Raw genomic sequence first — 26,468 nt, 5'->3', positions numbered from 1 at the left:
TGCTTAGAAATCCACACAACTCAAACTACTATTAAAAAATTCCCTATCTTATGTGCTTTTGAAGCCCATGTGTATATGTCGTAACAGGAGTTTGTTGAAATGGAAGGTCCCCAAACATTTGTTATGACAAACTTATCAGACATTTTCATCTTGCTGCCTTTTTTTACATTTTGTATTTCGTAATTAATTAATCTCACTAGATAACCCTAAACATGTGTGCATATACCCCAAGCAACAGAGGCACAGACCAAGACTGTATATTCAGTGTCTCCAAATCTGTTTAACCGCTGCACACCGCTTGTACTGGTCAATTAGAGGATAATTGCTGTATTTGCATTACCGTCTTTACCCTGCAGGCAACAGTCTCATACCCACTCCATCGTTTTATCACTAGATTGATCTATCCCTGTATAGGTCAAGCTTTTAATTGGTGCACTCATTAACATCAGCATTTTAATGACAGGATTACAATTGAGGTAACAAGGCTTCAGATCAGAGATTGTGTGGGGCATGACAGATAAATTGTGTACATTCTGCTTGAGGACTCATAAGGAGTCTAACAGAACCAGGAATGATCCGTTCTGGATGTCACCAAGACGCAAGTCAGAAAGGAAAAGCCCTCAGGTCTGTTTGTTGTATTTATGGGGAGCTTATTGAATTATTTACCTGTATAGGTCAAGCTTTTAATTGGTGCACTCATTAACATCAGCATTTTAATGACAGGATTACAATTGAGGTAACAAGGCTTCAGATCAGAGATTGTGTGGGGCATGACAGATAAATTGTGTACATTCTGCTTGAGGACTCATAAGGAGTCTAACAGAACCAGGAATGATCCGTTCTGGATGTCACCAAGACGCAAGTCAGAAAGGAAAAGCCCTCAGGTCTGTTTGTTGTATTTATGGGGAGCTTATTGAATTATTTACGGGTCATTCCAGGCTTAGTCTCTGGCCCTGCCTTCAAAATGACAGGTAATAAAGTATGGTAAATTCCATTCAAATAGACTTTCTTATCATCTCTTAGTACCTCGCCATCAAACACAAAACAAATAAGTTATTTCTGATCCAAGTTAGAGCATAGCATGCATTAGGGGATGCAACTTTTACAATGTAAATTATAAAATACATGTCTGGAATGACATTTAGATGGCAAATGCGGGACAAATATGCGTACTAGATATAGCAACCCCTGTATATTGTTTGTCTGGTAATGTTATAGGTAATGGCTTAGGTGTTGGCATCAACTTATATTATTGGACATTAATTCAAATGATAATTTCAGTGATAGTTTAATTAAAGGCACATGGACAGTGCTGTGCTTGAGAAAGATGCATCTGTCTCTTACTTTTCCTGACCTGCCATTGTTAATCATGTTTGTAAATTAATAATGTGACCACTCCAACACGCACTGTGGTAAATTATATGACTCGTGGTTGATTTTGAAGTTTGGTGTTTATATAAGTCACTTCCAATGTTGTGTTTTAAGCTGCACGATTTATTACGTACTATGGTGAATACATTCCTTATTATCCTGGGATATAAATTACACAATGTTTTCATTTACTTTGTAGCTCCCTTTAAATACCAGAACCTTACCACCCTGTAGGTCTTAATACTCGTTCCGCATTATAAAAAACAAACTGGTTTAAATGCTAATCTTACAATAACCCTAAAATGATGGCCACTTTACAGTGGATTAGGATAATATTTGTCAAGTAAAACAGGGAAAACTCTTGACGAGTCTCTGTCCTCCCTTCAAATTCCCTCCACCACTACACATATGCACACCATTGTATGAAAGTTAGGCTAAACAGTCAATAGTTTATATACAATTGTGAAATATGTTTCAACTGAAAACACTGATCAAACAGTCCTGAAAATGGATATCTATCCTATAAACACAAGCACCAAAGACTAATACCCTCTGTTTAACACCATCTAAATATATACAGTCGTCCTTTAACAATATATTATTCACTCTGGAGCTCTCTCTAGGGTGATTCATTGACAACATAATTAGCACACTAAATACAACAATAATATACTGTAAGGTTTAGGGACAGTAGTAATTCGTTCCTCTGTTTAGATCCCTATTTATTAGACCTACACTTAAGTAACATACTGTACATGGATTACAGGACTCCATTATGGTTGTTGTTGAACAACAGAACTTTTGGACACTACTAGAAAGAGCCAGTCAATTCACTTTTCAGATGATATAATAAATAAAAGCCCTTAGGTATACAGATATTTGTTGTTTACAGAAAGACGACAGACAATTAAAAAAAATAAACAATAATAATAACACACTGATATGACTACATAAACACAGGAGCCCTAGACATATTGTAATAAAACAGTTTTTCAAAGGCCAATGACTCCATATAAGCATGAAAGCTACAGCCCTCCTTAAGTCCTTCTTGTTACAGTGTGACCTACATTGGCACAGTCTGGTATCACCTGCAGCAGCAGCAAGAGGTTATCGATATTATTTATCTACAATAGCTGCTGTACTGCAGCTCAGGGAAGCAACATAAAAATGGAAACAAATTTATATATATATTACAGAACATTCCCCACACTGTATAAATCAGCCAATGCTAATATAAAGCGACAATGACCATTTTAAACCTGTTTCAAATTTAAAATAAAAACGAGAGGAAGAAAATTTGTTCCATCCGATCTATAGAAACATTTTCGGTGTTGGCTTTGCTTCAACATTGTGCTCCAGGAGACCATTTTTATATACATTTATCATATGGAAAGAATTTTAAACATTTCAAATATCCCTGAATATTCATAAGCACCAATTTTGGGTTAAGTTAGACTATAAAATTGTGTTACACAACAATTGGGTAAAGAGAACTTCATTATTAAAGATTGAATACACTTTACATCCCCCCTTATTTGCCTTTTTACCCATGTACCCTGGTGGCCCTTCTGTGCATATCCACTATTCCAATAATGAATGACCTGGAAGACTATAGTTTTCTACAGGATGGATGTGTTATAAAGCTCAACAAGTTGCCCTTGTTGACATAGTGACGAGCACTAGTTTCAAAGGAAAAATGAAGCTTGTGTCCCAACAGCTTCAACTACCTTTGAGGACTTTAAAACAAAACTGACAAAGTAATAAAGTAGATTGACCACAAGCAAACTATGACATCAAGTAGTAAACAGGCACCAAGAAATTTGGCACATTGTGAAATACTGCTACACTCTTACTTATTCATTGACCAGGAGATGAACATGAAGATTTGGTGAAGCCTTCAAAGACAAAAACTTTTATTAGTCTTTCATCTCATGAAGGGTAACCATTGCATTGGTTTAGGAAAATGTGCAAAGAAAACTCACGAAGACCTAATGGACTATAAACTTATTTTACAATGCTTAGAGTGATTTGTGTAAAAATCATTTGCCATTGTTTAGTCTCTGCAGGTAACAAACTTTCTCTAACAAATCAGTTACAAACAGTCCTTATATGAGACACTGTCTACTTTTCCTGCATTCTTTAGACAAAGAGAGCTGCTTGTGTTGTAAAAATGAACATGGTTGTGTTCAAATAAATATTAGTAAATATATATTTTGACATTTCTTGCAGCATGATGATAGCATACTTTTTGAGTATCTGAGAAAGTGGTGAGTATTGGAAATTACCAGAAAAGGGAGTCTATGCCTTTATATATAGCTAATAAAATAACACTTCAGCAAACATTTACCAGGGATGAAGTAAAATAATAATAATAATAATAATAATAATAATAATAATAATAATAATAATAATAATAATGATAATTTATTAAAATGAACAAAATAGGTGTTTCAGATTTATATTTTTCTTCACATTTCTTAGAAGTGCTACAACCACTTCATTGAAAGTTCTACTGTTTGGTGAAATATATATTGTTAAAAAAAGTAATAATAATAAATCAGTGAGGCCCGTAGCTGGGGAAACCAGACAGAACTGAAGCCTGAAGGAAATTAATTTTTCTGCTACCCAGGTTAAACCACTGCCACACTGTCTGGAAGCTGAGATGAGAGAAAAAGAAGAACTTCAGAAAGCCATTGAGAAAACTGGGCAGCTGGTGTCCAGGGTCCAGGAACTCGAGGAGAAGAATGCGGGACTACTTAAAGAAAGGAATGAGGTTTTCATTCAGTTACGAGCGGTAAGTTCCAAAATAAATATATATATATATATATACATACATACTTTCATGTAGATAATGTGGAATTTCTGCCAAAACCTTTACACTCTTTTAAGATCACTTTAAAGTGAGCAGACATTTTGAAAATAAGAGGAGTTTGTGCGTTCACTATTAACCTGGCAAAATAAGTATTAAAACATAGATATAGCAAATGTTTTTTTTTTTGCTTTAGGTATATTTCAGTATTTCTTATGCTTTTATTTCCCAAAGTGGGGTGGAAATCAGGTATGTGACTTTTGTTTTGGCCAGGGCATTTGGTGACAGTAAAAGTGGCATTAACAGGAGAGACATTATGTTCAATGCTTGTCAATGTTTGTTGTACTATATATAGTAATGGTATTAACTGATGGTATATAGTGATGGTAAATTTTGTGATAAAGGACATTTTGATCAGCTGTTGTTGAGATAAAAACGCTTGCAACAGTAGATTATAAATGACATTACAGGCACTATAGCTCAGGAAACAAAAAAATACATTACATGGAACTCTGTATGAATGGAATTTCTGTAACTAATCCATACCAGATACAAGTCATTACTGCCTTACCTCTGCTTTGCCTCAGGTTTAGGAAAAGAGTGATATTTCTCACCCATTAGGTACATTTTTATTGTATTTATTTATTTATTTATTTTGGGCTACATTCAGTTTTATACCTGCTTTTTAATTGTTTTATTTCATTTTTCAACAATGGCTTTGGGGTACAAAACATTTGTGTGCATTTGCACTCCCAAATGCAGTAAAATGTTTGTAAGACGGCATTTTTTCAGACTAGGACCTAAAGGTTGTATGTTTTGGAACTCAATACTACTCTACAATATCACCTGGAAGTAAACCTATATAAATCTAAAAATTATGCACTATTGCCAAAAATGAAATACATTCATTAGACAATTATAAAAGACTATACCTGACAATAGTATACCTATATGTGCAACCTAATTTGTTTTTTAAACTGTATTATTAAAATGTCTTGATTCATGTACTTTATAATATATACATATATCATTTTAAAGTATGTCTGCTTTGTTTGCTTGTTATGTTTCTTTTATATATTCCTAATATTGCTGTTTATATTAAATTTGTGGTAGTATGTATTAAGGAAAAACTGTAAACACCTTCATATCTACTGACAAAATTAGACACCATACTTTTTAGCCATGAGACAAAGTATATATAGGTTAGTATAAAATACAGTATACTACACAGATTGCAGCCAGGGGGAAACCAAGAAAGAAGCCGTCTCTTACAACCAGGGGTTGTATACATAAAAGCATGTCTGTATCTAAGGCTGTGTAAATGTTTTAGCCGGTGGTTGTGATATCCAGGTATGCTTACCTCACATACAGCTAAAAATGTAGATGCAGTTATCCAAAATACAAAATAATTTCTTTAGTAAGGGTCAGGCTTGTATAGATCTTGATTGTCAGCTCTTCCAGTGAACTACACACATATGTATTTGCATTGATCAAGCCATGTCTAGCTTTAACATTTAACCATATCCAATGAGTTTAAGGAGTTTAATGAGTTTACCAGTTGTAAGTTCATTAAAAGTTTACGTTTGTAACTATAATCCATGTCTAAAGTTACATACCAGATAAATATGCTTTATGAATACATCCCCTGGTATTGCAGATATCTCAAAATACACTGCAACTGCCACATTGCTAAGATATTAAAACTAAGGGTTTCAGTGGCGCAAAGCTGTCACAAGCATTTTTACTTTATACACACCACAAATTAACCACTATAACTATATATATATCATATATATATCAATCATATATATATATATCAAACAGTCTGGGAGCATGACTGGTGCATTGCATCTGTCATGCGTCATAGCATCCCCATTTTGCCGTGCAGGGACTGAAAACCTATAGTGAAAAACCGATAGTGAAAAAACTACAACCAGGAGTGGCTCCACTAAACTTCAAAAGCAAATGACACAAATCACTCCCAGTATTAAACTTCAACACTGTGGTGTAATAGATATTTCAAGCCTCCAAACATTTTGTTTTTTATCTGTCACTCAGCAACAAAGAAGTCCAACAACTTGTCACCTGCTGGGTTTTAATGGGCAAACCTCTCCACACTAGTGGGTATTAGACAAACATTAACCTCTGGGTTAGAGGCCTAGTTTCCTCAGAAAAGCACAGTTACACTTCTAAATAGAAACTGGGGGCCTTTAAAACCAAATCACTAATGATATAGGATTATTCAGACATAATTTTGGCTTGTTTTGGTTTATATTTTATGAGTGCCTATAAAACTAATAAATCAGCTTTTAGAGGAACATATGAACATATTAATTGAAACATTATGAAATCAGTAATTGCGCAACAAGTTGGCAATCAAATGTTACAACTTGCCTTATTGCCACCACTCTCTAACGAGCTCCCAACTTTAGGTCCATGCTGGAAAACTGTGCCTGTATCCAACTTGCAGGTTTTTATACCTCACCATTCAGTCAGTCAGTATTAATGAACAATACATAGAGATGAATCACATTAACTTGCAGTCTAAAAACAAATACATGGCTTTAATAGGTAAATTATTTCAAGCCTTAGATATCATTCAGCACAACACCCAAATCAAGAATTGGTTCAAACACTTTATCGAACAGAAATACCATCTCAAACACCTTCCCTAGTCAGATAGGAATCACTCTTTAACATAAACCTGAAAGCAGATTACCCAAGCGCATCAACAAGAATTAAGATTAAGTGTAACTCTAACCTTAATCCTAACTAAACACACAGTAATTTACTAGTACTTTGAGTATTTGAGCAATTGCAATAAGAGCCACTCTAAATGATTGCAAACATCATAGATGACTGTAAAAAAAAAAAAGGAAAAGATAATTAAATTTGAAACGGCTTAATTTTTAAATAGCTATGTGAAAAATTACTTAACTTAATATCTTAATATTATTCATTACACACAGGTTAACCATAAGCAGTATTTCAATCCTCAAGTTATGCTGTTGTGCTAATAATGCACCATGGAGTCAATCTATCCCTACTGATAGAAACAGGAATTTAATATATTAAAGATTAGTGCAGTTTGCAAAGAAACTGATCACTAGGGGGTTAAGTGAATGTTTAACATTAGCACAGCAAGAGAACGTTGTTATTGCCTTGGTTCAACAGCGAGTTGCTTACTTCACTGGATTTGAAGTTTTATTGGAGGTCTTTGATGTGGCTAGTTAGCATTTCTGTTAGTCGTTTTCGGGTGAGTCTGCATTGACTTGCCAGTTCTGTTTCCTATAACATTTCTGTAGGCAAACTTGGCAATGTTTCTGTTATAAGCTATAAGCAACACATGCCAACAAGTGCTCTTTGTTTTTTCCATTAACTTTTTTGGAAGCTGTTTATTGTTTGTTTTAAATATCTTTATTTTTTTATTATTTTATGCATGAATTTCCTTGATGAAAAGAAAGATTTTTGACACATTCGCTTAGGGATTACTTTTGATTGTCAAGCTTTAGCTATAGATGCTCCAATTTAAAGCTACTTGTACCAGCATTTTTTTGTGGAAAAATGTATTGGAGACTTACTGTAATTCTAGGGGCGAGATTCACCCACCTTCTCTAAATCCTATTTCCAAATCAGTCTTACAGAGCCACTCTTTTCAAAAATGTTCAGAAAGTCTTCTCCTCCACCTCTCCACCACCAGTGGGTCAATGGTTGACCATTGACCAGCCTTGGTTGACCTCTGTATTCAGGTTTTACTGAACATTGGTGTGACAGCCTGGCTCGAAGTGGTGAGGTGGATGACGTCACGGACCAGGAAGTAACTGACACCAAAACAGTGGATGGGTGGGTGAAGCTGAATGCTGCGGCACTCAGCGTATTTATTAATAAACAAAACAAAAGATTTAACAAAACACAAAACAAAAGGGCACGAGGGCCAAACGAATGAACAAACAAACAAGTAAGTGATGTGCTAGGTAATCCAGCATGTTTTAGCAATTGTTTTTTAAATGTTGCTTTCTCTCTCCGCTCTCCCGTACTCTCCTCTACACTCAGCCCCGAGTGCAGAGAGCTGCAGGTTTATATACTCTGGCCGAGGGATTAACTAGTACTTAATTATCTTATTATCCCTCGGCCAGAGTCTGCACGCGTTTGGTAAGGATGCATGACTGTCAGCTAGTTAAATAATCAGTAGCTGATCAGCCATGCATCCTCACAGGGTTTTTAAATATAATAATAAAAGACGCGGCGCTTTTACCCACGCCGCAAACAAAAATACAAATAATAATACATAGAGGCGGGACACTCCGCCACAATTGGTCATTTGTAAATAAAAGTTGTGAGTGACATTTGCAGACTTGGCAAACAGCATGCTATTACTTGGTACTGACCTGGCTTAAAATCCTAGCCATGTCTGAAAAGAAAAAAAATCAGTTTTTCTTTGTTTCTCCTGTGTAACATCAATGAAACATGTGCTTCAGGAATATAAATGTACCACTAATGTATTTGAAGATAAAATCAGATGTGGCTTTTTATAAAATAAATAAATGAATAAATAAAAACATTTTGTCAGCCTGTAACTAATTGTCTAACCATGTGTTCCTTAATAAAAAAATACTATAGGTTAATAACTGATATAATAGTTTCACTGGCAGATACATAATTACTACATGCAGTATACTGTGTTGGGGTATTTAGTGCAAGCATTATTCTGGCTGAGAATTTGGTTCGTGTTTGGACTGACCATAAAAAAAAAATGTTTTTGAAGTAATTTACTAAAACATATTAGTACTAGTATGTAATAAAATACATATATAATACATTAGTAATACAATACAGTATAGTGATGACTTCCAAAGAACTGGATAACAATAATTATCATCTAATTCATTCCCATACTTCCAACAGTAGGGGGTGCTGCAATCTGACAGCAGATACATTGGGAGGTCAGAGAGCAGGGGAGATGGGATTGGTACCATTGGTTCTTCTTTTAACTTGCTTTGAGGTTGAGAGACAATGACAAATAACAATATTCTGCTAGTTTTTTTCCTTGTAAAATAAAGTTCAAGTTTTATAATATCCTACTATTTTTTGTATCTTGTAAAATAAGGTTTAAGTAATTTGGCAATGATTCCTGTTAAAAAATACTTAAGGAAAATAATACAATTTATATGATTTGCAACTGAGCTCTAAAAGTCTGGATCATTCTCCTGCTTTGACGTTTTTTTCAGTGCCTGGGGAACCATTTCCATATCTAATTTTACTGCTACATGAAACTTCCTTTGGTTCCTAATAGGGAGTAAGTAGCCGCATACATTTCAGGTGAGACCCCAAGAAAGAAGTTATTTTAATTCTTTGCATTTATCTCAAGTTACAGGTTACGACTTATTGGAATGAACAGAAATTTAACAGTACTATCATCTTCAGTGAAAAACATCTCTCCAAGTCAACCTCCAGGACAAATTTTATCAAGATCACTTTGCCACAATAAGGCAGACCACTATTCGAGTCAGGATATAAAGTGGATTATTTATTAATAGAGAAACACAATAACAAGCCCTCTTTACAATTTTGGTAACTAAACAAGATAATGTGGACAATTCTAGGTACATATGAGAGACTTTGCTAGCAAGGACTATGAAATGCTAAGAAATAAATAATAATAATAATAAAAGGACTACAGATATTAAAAGGATTCCATTTTAAATTACAGCTGCTCAAGTTCTCAAGATTAGTCAGTATGTAGAGTAGATTCAATGATATGTGTCCAGAATACTTGAGTATACTGCATCCTGAGCATACAGAATATGTTTCCTACAGCAAACATGCCATTCTGAATTATCTATATACATGTGCTTTTACAGTATTCTGTCTACTCTTCCTCTAACCATACAAAAGCACCAAGGAAACATCAAACCAGAGGTTATTTCTTTGCTGACACAATTGTTACGCGTAAAACAAATTATGCAGATTGGCTTCACCACGTCTGGCAATTTCATATAATAACTTATTGGCGCAGTTAAACAGCCAAATATGTTCCAAATATGAAATTAAACAGCAAGGAATAAATGCATAAGGGACTTAAATTGGATTATGATGTGCGAACCCTCCAGACTATTAAAAATAATTGCCTTTCCAACTTGGAATTACCTCGTACCTCAAGTTTTTACTTCTCTTGGTAACTGTACGAAGAGACTGGTGCACTTTTCCAGGATTTGCAGACTTCAGTCTTTGGCAATAGGCAAATGGCAAATAGGCAAATGATTGATTTTTAATAGAACAGAAAATTATGTTAATTTCAAAGGGATAGAGGATAATAGGTTTCTATTGATTACAGTGCAGATTACTTGTTGCGCTAATGCGTCCCCTATTGGCCAGGGGCCTGGTGAGCTGACATGAAGCAGGCACCTGTAATTATTTAAACAGGAGGTTGCCTTATAAACCTATAATGAAAGTACAGGAAAAACAGAATTTGGACTATAACAGCTAAAGCAGAATGTAATGCTGTTGAAAAATATATACTAACAGGATCTTTTTGTTTCAAAGTAGTAGGCAGTTTTGTAAAGGGCTTAGGTCCTAGCACAGTGAAAACTGGTCTACTTTTTGAACTTTCTTTAAAATGTACCTACCTCTGTAGCAATTAATCGTGTATTTTGATATTTCAATTCAATGCACACCATACGTTCTAATATGATACCTAATATTTTGGGTGAATCTGCACTTCATAGTAGTTTGCCTTTTTCTTATCAGGCACCACTACATTGGAATGTCTATGTCAAGATTTAAGACTAAGTGATTTCAATGCAGACATCATTTTAGACACACAGGTCTATGACTGACACATGTTTGTAGCTACATGGTGTGTATATTACCTGAACGCAAAATAAGAGATGGTACTGATTCAGGTATCAGGTATTCAGATATCTGCGAGGTGTAATTACTTTTAGTTATAGCTTCATAGTTGTATGCATATACTGTATATGTGTGTGTGTGCTTTATGTGAATGTGTGTGTGTTGAGGTTGGTTGCAAGCTGGTTACGCAAGCTGTATACTAACATGCTGTTTTATATGGTACACAATGCTCTATATATCAGTGATACATATTAATTAATTTAATGGGTAAAAAGCACTAATTATTTTTAAAATGGATACGTTAGACATTTTCAAAGATCATGTAAACCTAAGCAAAATTAAGCAATGCATATTTATTTAATGTCAAGTCAATTTGACTAACATGACTTAAAAACACAATAACACTGTGACAGGGTGACCGATGGTGTGGTGTAAAATCACAGACTCCAGTCCAGTTTTACAATTAAGCGCCTGGTTTTTATTTTCCTTTACCCCAAGCAACCAAAACGCGCTCCAAACAAATAATAATAATAGATTAAATAAACAATAGGGAAGCCGGGATACACAGCAATGTGTAACCCGACAAAATAACAAGAAACGGAGGGTTGCAGTCCCAAAATAAACCAACAACAAAACAATAGTCCGGGGAAAAACACGGGGTAATAAAACTCAGCACTTCCGGGTTGTCGCTCCTCCAGTGTATTCCCGGAGCGTCCCGTTAGTGCTCTAAAAATACAAAGAGTAGATGGGTTAGCAGGACAGTTAATCCACAAAACAGCCCGTCCTTTAATTCCCTTCCTCTGTTTCTCTATTAGTTAGTTTTAGTTTTAGTTTCAGTTTCTCTCTCGCTCTCTCTCTCTCTCTCTCACATGCACTGTACCTTGCCAGGAGGAACAGAACCCCGGGCCACGCCCCCTTTTGTATGCCCCGTCCCGTCCCCATTGGTCAGCAAGGGCAACCGCCGTCAGCCAATGCGTGATTGCCACCGCGCTTCCCGACCGGGTCTGTGACGTTGCGTACCGCGGCTCCGCCTGCTCCTCCTCCCCAGTGCCCTCACCGGTCAGAAGGGAGATCTAAAACAAGAGTTCACTCTCTTTTTGTCACATATCCCACCGCTCAGAGTGGAGCCAAAGGAATACTCGGCCAAATCTACCATTCCCATTACTCCCCCCTCCCGGGAAAAATAATCCACATTTTGGTGATCTTTCCCTGCACGATGTACCATACGATAAATATAAGGCTGCAATGCCAAATACCACAGAGTTATTCGGGCATTGCTATCCTTCATGGTGCTTAACCATCTGAGTGGGGCGTGGTCCGTGACTAAATCAAATGAATGTCCCAGTAATATCTGAGGGAGTGGGTAGCCCATTTAATGGCCAGACACTCCTTCTCCACAACCGAGTAATTGCGCTCCCGAGGAAGCATTTTTCTACTAATGTAGAGAAAGGGGTGCTCCACCCCGTTAACCCTCTGGGACAAGACCGCCCCCAAACCAACCTCTGACGCGTCGGTATGGAGGAGGAATCTCCTGCTAAAATCTGGTAATATTAGCGCAGGAGCCTGGCACAGTTTTTGCTTGATGGTCTAAAACGCCCCCTGACACTCTTCTGACCACTTGATTAAATTTGGCGCACACTTCTTAGTGAGGTCTACCAGGGAATTGACCACGGTGGCATACTCGGGGATAAAGCGGCGGTAATAACCAGCCAATCTCAATAGTGACCTCACCTGGGACTTGGTTTTGGGGACCACCACGTCCACCAAAGCCTGGACTTTGGTGGCCACGGGTTTCACCTGTCCATTTCCCATGATAAATCCTAGGTACTGGGTTTCTAATTTAGCAAACGCACATTTCCTCAGGTTGGCTGTCAGCCGGGCAACCCTTAGAGACTGAAGGACGGCTGTAGGTCGATTTACATGCTCTCTCCAGGTGGAGCTATATATAACCACATCGTCAATATACGCTGCTGCATACTCACGATGGGGATGTAACACCTCGTCCATCAGTCTCTGAAAGGCGGCGGGCGCACCATGTAGCCCAAATGGCATGGTTTTAAAATGGAACAGCCCATCCGGAGTTGAAAATGCCGTCTTTTCACATGAATCGCGGGTCAAAGGGATCTGCCAATATCCCTTCGTCATGCCCAGAGTTGAGATAAACCTGGCCGTCCCCAGTCGGTCGAGGAGTTCATCGATCCGAGGCATGGGGTATGAGTCGAACTTGGCGATAGTATTGACCTTTCGAAAGTCGACACAGAAGCGATTAGTGCCGTCTTTCTTGGCCACGATAACAATGGGACTGCACCACTCACTTCTGGAAGGCTCAATGACCCCAAGTTCAAGCATCGCCCTCACCTCGTTCTGGACGCCACTCCGCCGGCTTTCTGGGATCCGGTAGGGCCTCTCCCGAACAGTGACCCCTGGCGGAGTAATAACAGCATATTTGGTAAGGTTAGTCTTGCCGTGCACATCAGAAAACACATCACCAAATTTCCCGATCAACACACGCAATTCTACCTGCTGATCCGGAAGTAACTGTTCCCCCATTGAAATCTGCCTGGGGCTAGGGGCCTCTATGCAGGGTCCTAAGACATCCTCCAGCTCGCCCGGGGCTATGAATAAGACCTCCCTTGCCTTCCAGGGCTTTAATAAGTTGACATGGTAAATTTCTGTTTTATTTCGGCGATCGGGCTGTCTAATTTCATAATTTACTAGTCCTACTGCCCGTATCACTTCGTATGGCCCCTGCCAATGACGGAAGAAGCAGCATTACTTTATCTCCTGGCCGAAAGGTTCGAATTCGCGCATTAGTATTGTAATGCTGCTGTTGCCGATGTTGAGCCGATCTAAGATTGTCTTGAGCCAATCGACCAATTAAATCAAGGCGATCCCGCAGTAGGAGCACATGCTGCACTACATTTTTAGAGGAGCTTTTGTGTTCTTCCCAACCCTCTCTCAACAGGTCGAGGATGCCCCGTGGCTGCCAGCCAAACAACAGCTCAAAGGGGGAAAATCCTGTTGAGCTCTGAGGCACCTCTCTCACTGCGAAGAGAAGGTAAGGAAGAAGAGTAGCCCAATGTTTCTGTTCCTGACTCCCAAACCGTCTCAACATTTGCTTCAATGTTTGGTTAAAACGTTCCACCAATCCATCCGTTTGGGGATGATAAACAGACGTCCTGATGGGACGTATTTTTAGGATTTTGTACACTTGCTGTAGCGTTTTTGACAAAAAGTTTGTTCCGTGATCAGTTAATATTTCTTTGGGAATCCCTATTCTAGCCATAATCTGACTCAATTCTTTCACAATTGTAGTGGCACTAGTGGACCGCAACGGAACTGCTTCCAGGTACCGCGTTGCATAATCCACCATCACTAATATTATTATTATTATTATTATTATTATTATTATTATTATTATTATTATTATTATTATTATTTATTTCTTAGCTGACGCCCTTATCCAGGGCGACTTACAATTGTTACAAGATATCACATTATTTTTACATTCAATTACCCATTTGTACAGTTGGGTTTTTACTGGAGCAATCTAGGTAAAGTACCTTGCTCAAGGGTACCGCAGCAGTGTCACCACCAGGGATTGAACCCACAACCCTCCAGTCAAGAGTCCAGAGCCCTAACCACTACTCCACACTGCTGCCCTAATATGTGCGTGTACCCGGAATCAGAAGGCAGCACTGGCCCAACTATGTCCATTGCAACGCGTTCGAAGGGAGTGGAGATAATAGGCAGTGGGACCAAAGGGGCGGGGCGCACTCGACCTGGTGCTACTCTCTGGCATTCCGGGCAGGTAGCTACATATTCCTGCCCAATAAAATCGAGCCAGTATTCGGTCCCTCGTCTTGTCAACACCAAGGTGTCCTTCAAAGGGAACGTCATGCGCCAGCCTCATGACCTCTGGTCGACAAGACGGGGGAACCATCAACTGTTTGACAGGCTGTCCTGTGCCCGGGGCTAGGTTTACCCTATATAGTAAGTGCCCCTCTACAACAAAATGAGGATATACCAGCGTCCCGATGCCGTCAACATCCTTACCCTCAATAGACCGAACCTGTTCCCAAGCGTGCACCAGTGTGGGGTCGTTCTTCTGCTCCCACACTAGGTCCGCGCTTGAGGCCCACACGTCCGGGATATTGACAGGGGCTGGAGCAGTCTCTACCCTCGAGGGTCCAGTAACCTCGCCCGCCCGGTCACACTGTGTTCCCACCCCCTTCGATTGGCGTTTGGGACCATCAAAACCTTCCCCCGCCAGACCCCAACCGTGTCGGATCGATGCGCCTTCCCACTTTTCCCTCCGTCTCTCCTTGTGTGTTTTCCTAGGACGAAAAAGTGGAGAAAACATGGTGCCAATTACTTCCTTTCCCCGGGGGTCTGCCGTGTCTACACGTGTGGTCGAGGCTGCTGATACTTTTACTAAATCCTTATATTGCGGCCAGTCTCGACCCAGAATAATCGAGTGTGGTAACTTTTCGGCCACCCCCACTACCAGGTGGCGCTTTATCGGACCTACCGATAAATATACTTTTAGGGTGGGGTATGTCGCCGTGTCTCCATGAATACAGGAGATCGCCACCTGTCCTTGTGGCTGCCACGACACACCGCCGAGGAGAGCTGTCCAAATCAAAGTTTGCTCACACCCGGTGTCCACTAACGTGTGGGTTTTCACCTTCCCCAGCATAACATCAACCATACATGGGAAACTCCCGACCATTTCCCCATTTCTTACCTGTCTCCGATGCCAGGTGACACGCAGCCACGTCGCACTCCATGGCTGCCGGACAGTATCTGGCGATGTGTTCGATGGTGGTTTGGCAACGGAGGGAGAGGGGTAGTTCAGCAGGGTGGCGTGGGCGGACATGAGGGTGTCCTCAAAATTTTCGGCCAACGTCACGGCTTGATCCAGGGTAGTGGGGTTGTGCTGGCAAATCCAGGCTTGCGTTTCAGCCCCGACCACATGGCAGAACTGCTCCATAACAATGGCTTCCCCCATCTGGACCCCGGTTTTCTGGCTGGGGTTCAGCCATTGTGCCATGTGGTCGCACAACTGCTGCGCCACCACCCTGGGCCGGGTGTTCGGTGACCGACGGAACTCCCGGAACCTGACCTGGTGGGTCTCCCCCGTGATGTTAAGACGGCCGAGGATAGCCTCTTTCACCAGGTCGTACTGGGCAGCATCGACGTCCGTCATGGCCCGGTACGCCGCTTGCGCTTCCCCAATTAAGCTGGGGCCCAGTTGTCTCGCCCAGTACTCCCGGGGCCACGCTGCGGTGGTGGCCAGCCGCTCAAACGCCACGAGATAGGCTTCCGGGTCATCCTCCGCCGTCATCTTCTGGGCCCGGGCCTTCGGGGCCACCATCACGGGCCCCGCTGACGCTGCCGACGACATCCCCATCCCAACCCTCTCGATGAGGGCTGTGTAGCGCTCCTCCCTCCTCCGTTCCTTGGCCTCCCTTCGGCTGTCCAAAGCCTCCAGGACTGCCGCCAACGTAGCTGGATCCATCCCACTTCTGACACCACGTGTGACATGGTGACCGATGGTGTGGTGTAAAATGACAGACTCCAGTCCAGTTTTACAATTAAGCGCCTGGTTTTTATTTTCCTTTACCCCAAGCAAGCAAAACGCGCTCCAAACAAATAATAATAATAGATTAAATAAACAATAGGGAAGCCGGGATACACAACAATGTGTAACCCGACAAAATAACAAGAAACGGGGGGTTGCAGTCCCAAAATAAACAAACAACAAAACAATAGTCCAGGGAAAAACACAGGGTAATAAAACTCAGCACTTCCGGGTTGTCGCTCCTCCAGCGTATTCCCGGAGCGTCCCGTTAGTGCTCTAAAAATACAAAGAGTAGATGGGTTAGCAGGACAGTTCAATCCACAAAACGTCCCATCCTTAAATTCCCTTCCTCTGTTTCTCTATTAGTTAGTTTTAGTTTTAGTTTCAGTTTCTCTCTCGCTCTCTCTCTCTCTCACACGCACTGTACCTTGCCAGAAGGAACAGAACCCTGGGCCACGCACCCTTTTGTACGCCCCGTCCCGTCCCCATTGGTCAGCGAGGGCAACCGCCGTCAGCCAATGCGTGATTGCCACCGCGCTTCCCGACCGGGTCTGTGACGTTGCGCACCGCGGCTCCGCCTGCTCCTCCTCCCCCGCGTCCTCACCGGACGGAAGGGAGATCTAAAACAAGAGTTCACTCTCTCTTTGTTAGCTTAATAGTGGGTTACATAACATGTACTGTAAAGGCAGATTGTGTAAAAAAGCAACTTGTACTTACCAGTATTATACTTATTAGAAACAGAAGTGTTCTAATACTAGCATTCTAGAACCAGCAATATATTTTACTCTACGACTGCACTGGATTATTTGGACACCAGTAGCTTTATACATTGTTGCTAAACCTCTTTCTGTGGTACTTCTAGCTTCCAGTATTTTTAATGGGACTGTAAAACATTTCTTAAGAAAAAACAAAACAATATAGCTGTGGTTGCTTACTCTTAATTTCAATCACAGTCTCAGAAATAAATTACATCAGAAAGGAACAATACTTGGATGGTTAAGAAGTATAATGCTGTATGTTACCCACTGAAACGTGAGCTATCCCTAATGATTATAAGCATGTTGGATAACAGGACAATAGATGTGTGCGTTACTGCTGGTGTTTACTCAATGTGTTCCTGTCAGTTCGTTGGTTAGATACTTAGTTACTATTAATTAATTCATTATTTAATTACATGCTGTCCATCTAAAAGTATTAGTATTGAATTGTCTACTAATTTGTCTGTGTTGTTCTGTGTTCTGTATAGTTATTGACAAACTGGTTTATTGGCAGTATTGGTCGTTATGATAACTTACCCTGAAAAGATCTAGATGGGTGATTCTTTTTATTAGCACAATGGAAGTGTCCTTTCATTGTCTATACTGTACCATCTAAACTATCTGAACAAGTCAAAGAAATGTGTAAATGTATTGATTGTATTTATATTTCTGAAATTATATATACATTATAGGATTATAGGATAGATGCAATTAAACTTATAGTAGGTATGGAGACAGGTGGTGTTTTTCAAGGCAGTCTGAATAATCTTTGGTGCCACTGTAGTTTAAGTTAAGTAGCTATTAAGGAAGACAGTCTGTGAGTCAATGTCCATTATTCTTTCTTAGCTTGTAATACATTGAGAATGTACTTTTATTCTGTAGTGAAAGATATGTACTCTTTTCCAGTCTGACAGGGTAAATATCGTAGATGGGTTATTTAAGATCAGACTGTAAATTAAACTAAAGTGAATTTGCAAACCCAAATTAGTGGGAATTCACCCCCAGAGCTTAAGGAAATGGTTCTTAATATTGATGTATAAACAGTGGATGTAGGCAAAAAAAAATCAGTAGTCTCTAGTTACCAGGGAGGTTTAGGCAAAACCGTTTTTTATTCAGTTATCTTATACCTCAGCCTCAGGGCAGCAATATACATGTGCAGTTGTACTGTATAAGGAACACCTGTACTGAATGCAAGCAACTTTTGTTGTAAAAGTATGTGGGATAAGGCAACAGACCAAAAGCACTGACTTATGACAGTAGCTCGGTAGGAGGTCAACCTCTAGCTCAGAAGAGCTGACACAGCTTTGCCGGGCTTGTTGGTTTTGCTTTTTAACTAAGACACGAGGGCAGGAGGGAGATAGTACGCCTGAGAGAAAAGAAACTGGGAACAAAAGGTGTGGAGTTAGATCGAAGCAGTGAGAGAGGAGGGAAGAAACTAAGCTGACAGGTGTAGCCTTGGGGGAGGCAGTTCTGAATTACTCCTTGTGTCTCCCAAACAACATGGTTTCCGTTGTCTGCCAAAGCCTTCTCTCAGAACTCTCAGCCTGCCCCCGCAATTAGCTCTCACTAGCCTGTCTGCAAGAGGATTCTACACTCGGGTTTGAAAACACTGAAGTTGCACAATGTCCAGGATGTCTCAGGTTTTAAAGTTGCGGAGATCCCGGTCCCTCTCGGATGGTTCAGAAGACGGACAGCCGATAGACCCTGAACCAGATGACCTGGATTGGGATAACTTTAGCATGACTCTGGAGGAACAATTGGCGGCTGTAGGTATTCGGTTTTCTCTCACAGCAGTCTTTATCATTTCATTGAGTTTCACCTGGAATGTGACTGTTTTAACTTGATATGGCACTTGCCAAAAACGAGGAATGCAGAATCCTGCAGCCGACTGCTTCTGATAAGCATGTTAGAGAAGTGTACTCTCTAATTGAAAACACCAGCTTTTTTTTTTTTCTTGCTGTACGACAACTCGTGGTCCCTCCTTCTGGGGGGTTAACCCTTTGGTGTGCTATCTAATCATATTAACAGTGTGATGGCATGCAATGTATTCTACCGGTCCAAGTCAGAAAACCATGGACATTGGGATTTCTCTACTAGAAGTTGAGCTATCATCTCTTTACTTTTCAAAGTACTTAAAGAAACTTAGTATATTCAATGACACATGTTTCGATCAAAAGTATTTCTCAATGTTTTTGAATATTCTTTAATTATCATCGAATTAATCAAATTGCTTTGACTATATTCAAAAGACACTGAGAAAGACTTTTAATGTAAATGTTTGTCATTTTGTTATAGTTATGGATCTATAAAATACTCTACTGATTATAATAAGGTTGTTACAAGCTATTGAAAAATACTGTACAGAAAAGTAAAAGGTCTTTAAGGTATTATGTTTAACATGCAATTTTGTAAAACATGCTTTTGTGAAACAAAACACACATATGAACATTGTACACTCTCTGAATTTTAAATATATTGCATTTTCTGGATTCAGGAAACACAACAAGACCATGCTATAATAATATAATTCTGTTTTGTTTTTTTTGTTGTTTGTTTTGAAGGTTAATAATTTGCTAGCAGAGGTTTACGCCTAAAGTATACACTGAGTCAGGGGTTGCTTTAGATTTTGAATGATTTTGCACTTTAGGCCAGATCTGTACAGAACTTAGATGGAACTGTATTTGATACTTGTTCATAGCTAATTTCAAAATGTATAACACGCTTTAATGCTGAGAAATTAGGAGTTTAAATGCTTCTGAGTTCGCCTCAGCAAAACATTTACAGTAAATGTATTCTTTTCTTTGGCTGTACCTGCCACAGTCCAGAGGAAACGTGCTGTATGTGGGGGGGCTCCCTTTTCCCTTGACAGCTTGCCAGATGCAGGGAGAGAGAGAAAGAGAGAGACAGAGAGGCTTTAAAGTCAAATGGAACGTAACCAGTCCAAGCAACACAGGCACATTTATGGAAAACTATGCGCTTGGGTTTCGTCAAATAATCTCAATCTTTTGAATGCCCTTTAAAGATCACGGTATGTTGTTTGGGTGTCCTGGGTATTTTCAAGATCAAGATAAAAAGGGTAACTAGTGGTACATTGCTGTAGCAGCAACACCACAACTGGTGCTTTTAATAAAGCTTATAGGAGTGTAGAGCAGAGGAGAAGGTTTTTTCTGTTTCACTGATGTAGCAGTGTGTGTTGATGTTGTAACAGGATCTCCAGCAAAGGACAGATAGATTTGTATTTATTTTACTGGTTTACCTTTGACTGTTTATCTGTCGACAAACAGTGTTTAAGTGAGGATTTTTAAGTAACATCTGTTACAAAACAAATATAACTGACACTGGTATTTCTACTGAATTTAGCTTTAGCTTAATTCCTGATTTTTATATGGTATTTATCTAGCGAGTTCCTAACACTGTAATAGCGACAGAAAACCAAAGTGCAATGGAAGCTACCGGGCTGCAAAGTCCTGACCTCCAAACCTCTCAATCCTCCTCTTCACAGGAGCAGGAGAGCTTATTGGAGACAGAGCAGCGGTGCACCCAGCTGGGGAAAGTGAAACGGGAGCTGGAGTCCCAGGTGTCTGAGCTGAGTAATCGCCTGGAGGAGGAAGAGTCCTGCACAGCTGAACTGGCCGCGCACAGACAAAGACTGGAGACAGAGTGCTGCAGCCTAAAAAAGGACCTTGAGGAATTAGAGGCTACCTTGACTGCCGTGGAGAAGGAAAAGCAGGTGAGACTGAGCCCTTTTCAAGATAAGATAAGCACATCTTTTCATTCTTGCTTGCCAGTATTAAGGTACAATCAGGAGGCTTGGTCCAGTGGTAAAAGAATGGGGCTTGTTACCAGGAGGTTCAATCCCAGCTCAGCGACTGACTCACTGCGTGCGACCTTGAGCAAGTCACTTAACCTCTTTGTGCTCCGTCTTTCGGATCAGACATAAAACTGAGGTCCTATTGTAAGTGACTGTGTAGCAGCAGTTGTGATGTATAGTTCACCCCCAAGTCTCTGTAAGTCGCTTTGGATAAAAGCATTTGCTAAATGACTAAATAATAATAATAATAATAATAATAATAATAATAATAATAATAATCAAGTTACTGTTTACCTTGTATTGTAAGGTATTAATCAGGTAAGATTTGTACTGTTGAGCAAGGACTTGATTATAGTTGCTGATATCCCAGGTTTTGAAATGTATTAACATGAAATACAGATAACCATTTAAACTTCACTGAATGTGAATATAAAATAACAACCTGCTGAAACATGTTAAAACTAATTAGACTACACTTGTTCAAAGTAAGTGGTATGTTTATTTGAAGGCCTGATGCTAATGCATTTTATTTCATAAGATTTATATAACCAGGATAATATTTACATGTGGATAATAACCAGCCTATATTCTTTTGATTTAGACTTTGGCTAAACCTTCAGGTAACCAAATTAAGAACAAAATGTCTGGCACATTAGTAATTCAAACACTTCTCTACAAATAAGTAAAAGGAACCTGATGAAAAGATAAAGCTTTATGAGTGGGCTTTGTTTAAACTCAAATAAAGGACTATGATCCTATGCCAGATAGTTTGGGGACATAATAAAGCTACCGTCTAGTATGAAATTACCATTCTTTGTGTATTAATTTCCTAACGTAATTCTAATTACAACTAAAAGATTATGTGAAGTTATTACAAGGATTGGAATACATTCAGGCACCAGCCTTGCTTTAAAATGGATTAAAACAAGTAATCCAAATCAAAATTTTGACAAGCCACTAATCACACTTAACAAAATGTTCAATAGCATTTTCTTTTTATGAGTAGAATAAATAAGATACTTACAAAAAAAAAAAAAAAAACGCTATTAAATACAGTTTTGTTAAATGCGATTAGCGGGTTGTCAAAGTTTTGATTTGGTCCAGGCCCAAGACTCCTAACTTACCTGAGGTCATTTTAATATAGAAATCACTTACTATTAGAAGACTATAGAAATAACAGCCACACTGTGTAACATTGCTGTTTTTTTAAATTATTATTAAGTGATTCATTTGGAGTTTAAGCTAGGAAACTACATTCCCACAATGCACTTCCAAATAAAAACCCACATGGGTCTCATTTGTAGATTTTAAATATGGACACTGCCTTACTTTATTTTTAAGATGCAGTCATCAACATTTCAAAGAAATGAGTTACTGTTTTCTGTATTTTAAACAGAAGACGTTAAAGAAAATGGGCAGCAAAGCTGCTGTTTGAAATTATGATTTATAGCCTGCCTCGATACGACCATATGATTGAAATAAGCCCCTTTTTGTAAATCTAAACAGTTTTATTGCCAAAAATAGTGACTGACATGTTTTTATTGTTTACTAGTGTTAGTTATTTTATCATTCTCAGAATTTTTAGATGATCAGTATTATTTTGCAGTGAGCCCGGGAGGAGACCTGAGAGAACAAAAAAAATTTTAGGACAAAAAGTTAAAACTTTACAATGCATTAGTAAGACCTCACCTAGAATATTGTGTTCAGTTCTGGTCACCTCGTTACAAAAAGGATATTGCTGCTCTAGAAAGAGTGCAAAGAAGAGCAACCAGAATAATCCCGGGTTTAAAAGGCATGTCGTATGCAGACAGGCTAAAAGAATTGAATCTATTCAGTCTTGAACAAAGAAGACGGCGATCTGATTCAAACATTCAAAATCCTAAAAGGTATAGACAATGTCGACCCAGGGGACTTCTTTGACCTGAAAAAAGAAACAAGGACCAGGGGTCACAAATGGAGATTAGATAAAGGGGCATTCAGAACAGAAAATAGGAGGCACTTTTTTACACAGAGAATTGTGAGGGTCTGGAACCAACTCCCCAGTAATGTTGTTGAAGCTGAAACCCTGGGATCCTTCAAGAAGCTGCTTGATGAGATTCTGGGATCAATAAGCTACTAACAACCAAACAAGCAAGATGGGCTGAATGGCCTCCTCTCGTTTGTAAACTTTCTTATGTTCTTATGTTCTTATGTTCTTAATGATATCCTTCAAAAAGCAAAACATTTATAAACTTATAGCTTGGATCTTATATATAAAATATTTTTGTTCAAAATATTTTATTTTCAAGACGCAGCAAAAGAGGTTACCAATTGAGAAGAGCCCTGGCATCATTACATGTGATTAATATTTCATACCTGTCAACTCTTACGGGTTTGCCGTGTTTCTTATGTTTTTTTTTTTAAGTTTTCAAGTCTAACGGCCGTAAGATGAAAATCTTACGGGCAAATCAAAACCTTATGGTCAGGGAAAAACACACAGGGCACGCACATCACTGATTGCTTCCTTCAAACAAGGCTGAAGCAGTTTGCAAAAATGCCACTACCAACAAAAACCTCCCCCCCACTAAACGAGATTTGTACAGTGAACTGTACCTTAAGCAATGGAAGGACAAACCCCCATTTCGTGGATTGATAAGGGCCTCTCCTGATGGCGGGGATTACGTGTTTTGTATTCCATGTAAGAAGAATGTGAAAATTGCAGCTTCTGCTCAGTACGAAATGAAGATGCAGTTTGAGACTGCTGGCCATAAGTAATGTGTAAAGAAAAGCAAACAGTTTCTGTATTTCTGAAGTTCTGCATTTTTTTCATATTTTTTCATACTATAATTTTCGAGTCGAATGTCTTAAGGTTTGGAAGCTTTCCTTAAGGGTTTGAAAGCTCTGGTATACAAGTTGGGCTCAAAAGAGGTTGACCGGTATGAGCTGTGAGGGATGAGAAGTTTCCTATCTTGGCTAATTTAGACGTCTACTAATATCCATACAATGAACTGCAGTAAAACTGAAGACAATGTTGAGGACAAAAACCGACTACCAGCTAAACAAATATAGTATCCCTGCAAGTTATCTGGTGGTTCTAGTTTACTTTGCAGGGTGTAGGGGTGTTTTACATTCTTTATGAACCTTGACGTCTCCATACTAGGGATGAGGGGACAGACCCTCTTCTTTCCCTCACTGGGTTATCCTGAATTGCTTAAAGCTGAGACTTACCATTTTCCTTCTGTCACAAAGTATCTTACCTCCTCCTCCCCTCACCTGGCCTTGGTTGACCTCTGAAAGCTGCCAAAGGTCTCATGGGAGAGTGGCTTCTTTCAAGCCAAAAGTCCAAATCCTAAGCCACACCTATCCCATCATTCCCCTACACTAATACTCTAATGCGTAATCATGTTATTTGATTCCCCCTCACCTAAAACAGGTAAAATCTCCTGGTTTCTTCTGTCGTTTTTCTCAGATCACTTGTGGGCCATTCAGACAAACACTTTTGGTCTCTCTTAATGTAGTATCACAGACAAGATGCAAACCAGTGCTCCAGAAGTTTTGCTAAAGCTGCAATTTCTGCTATTTGTTAGATGTTAAAAACGGTCAAATCAGACATTTGCCCATAACTTTCTCTAATTAATTGTATGTAAGACCGAACCTGCAGCAGTAGGTAAGAGAGGCTTGGAGATAAGAGAATAAATACTTTTAGATCCATGTTCACTCAAAAACTTGTGACCCTTCACTTATGACCAAATTCCCTTTTCAAAACAAATTAAGTAGGATGCTTTGCAAAGCCATCTGACAGCGGTAAAGAAACCCTTTATTAGACATAAAAATAACAAAATGGTGAATCATATAGGCAAAGAGGTCACTACCAGGTACAAACAAAATTAAAACTAAGAAGTATACAAACTGACAACATTTTGGAGTCAGTATCTAATATAGTTCTGTTACACCTCGCACTGGACCAGTTACACCACTTGCATATCTATTTACTTTGGCAACATGTGTGTTTACTTACATACCAGAACTTCTGTCTCCTGTCACCTCTCAGTGTTGGATTTGCTACACCCTCAGGGTGCACTTGACAGGCGGTCTGGTATGTGAGTAGAACACAGGAGTGAGATACTTAAAGGGATACTTTACATCATATACATTTTCCTATACTTTAATTTCTTTTTTTTTGTCATCACCAATTTTTTTACCCCAGTTTTTCTCCCCAATTTTTTATGCTCAATTATTATCTGTATCCCCGGCTCACCACTCGCAAGCCCCCCGCCGACTCGGCTGGAACATGCATTCTCCGAAACATGCTCTTGCCAATCCATCACTAGACCTATAGTGCCGGAGGACAACACAGATCTGGTGGCTCCACTGCAGAACCACAGGTGCCCTATTGGCCACAGGGGTTGCTGGTGCGCGGTGAACCGTGGATTCCCCTGCCGACCTAAGCCCTCTCTACTCAGGTGGCTCGCCCCATAGGAACCCCCGGTCACGGTCAGCTGTGACATAGCCTGGATTCGAACCTATGATCTCCAAGCTATAGGGCACATCCTGCACTCCACGCAGAGAGCTTTTACTGGATGCGCCACTCGGGAGCCCCCATACTTTCATTTGTAATCTGTTTCATATCATATTATGTGTGATCTGTGTGATTCTCTTTTGTGTTTTTTATTTGTTTTGCTTTTTTACCAAGATGACTACTGGTTGAAATCTATAGCAATTCCAAACTCAACCTCTTTGGGGATAAATGTACAGTAACCATTGTGGTGGTCTCATGCTGTCCCAATACCCTCTCATATGTAGAATTTGTAATACGTATTTTACACATTTTGTGGATCTTCCAAATGTCAACTTCATGAAAATTATTCTTAATGGGTCTGGGCCTTCCAAAAAACACAAACCTTGTGCTGTTATAGGTACTTCTATTATAGTATGCCAGAAATTCAATACATATTTCTTAATCCAGCATGCTGGGGAAGGTAAATAATGGATGCAGTTATAGTAGACCACATACGATTATGGGCGGAAATGAGAACTATATTAGCCACACTGTCATTGAAAGGTGAATATAAAAATGGTCTACTACCTCTCATTGTAGAGTGCAAAGTAACTACCCTATCTGTCCCATTATGAAGTCTCAGACCTGTGGGATACTTTTAGCCATTGCTTTTGTGAATTCCTCTATTGTATAGTAATCATATCTCTCAGTTTAAAAGTGTCTGTTAGTGAAAAATGTTGAAGTACAAAGAGAAGCAACTGAGATAAGAGAAACAGCTTTCTTTTGCAGCATAACGTATAATATAATTA

At 39.4% G+C, this 26,468-nt stretch overlaps 1 protein-coding gene and 1 long non-coding RNA gene across 5 annotated transcripts in view; one reads left to right on the top strand and one right to left on the bottom strand.

Moving 5' to 3' along the window:
* Window positions 1-26,468, top strand: part of LOC117424505 (putative uncharacterized protein MYH16) — a 95,060-nt gene that overhangs the window by 13,809 nt on the left and 54,783 nt on the right. For 3 of the 4 annotated variants that reach the window (XM_058992457.1, XM_034040881.3, XM_034040882.3), the window contains exons 2-3: window positions 4,001-4,165; window positions 20,874-21,101. In XM_058992457.1, coding sequence (XP_058848440.1) covers window positions 4,001-4,165; window positions 20,874-21,101 — 393 coding nt within the window. Of the gene's footprint in view, window positions 1-4,000; window positions 4,166-18,856; window positions 19,138-20,873; window positions 21,102-26,468 lie in introns of those variants that run through there. The other variant, XM_034040883.3, reaches the window with a different exon arrangement.
* LOC131698745 (uncharacterized) lies at window positions 11,994-16,021 on the bottom strand. The gene is made up of 3 exons (XR_009307756.1): window positions 15,777-16,021; window positions 13,388-13,452; window positions 11,994-12,102 (listed from the first exon to the last, which is right to left on the bottom strand). It is a non-coding gene; the product is annotated as an uncharacterized LOC131698745 (long non-coding RNA).

The sequence above is a fragment of the Acipenser ruthenus genome, chromosome 19 (genome assembly GCF_902713425.1).
Source record: "Acipenser ruthenus chromosome 19, fAciRut3.2 maternal haplotype, whole genome shotgun sequence".
Classification (NCBI taxonomy): Eukaryota; Metazoa; Chordata; class Actinopteri; order Acipenseriformes; family Acipenseridae; genus Acipenser; species Acipenser ruthenus.
The sequence above is the reverse complement of the archived record's forward strand: the minus strand, read 5'-3'. Positions and strand labels throughout refer to the sequence as shown.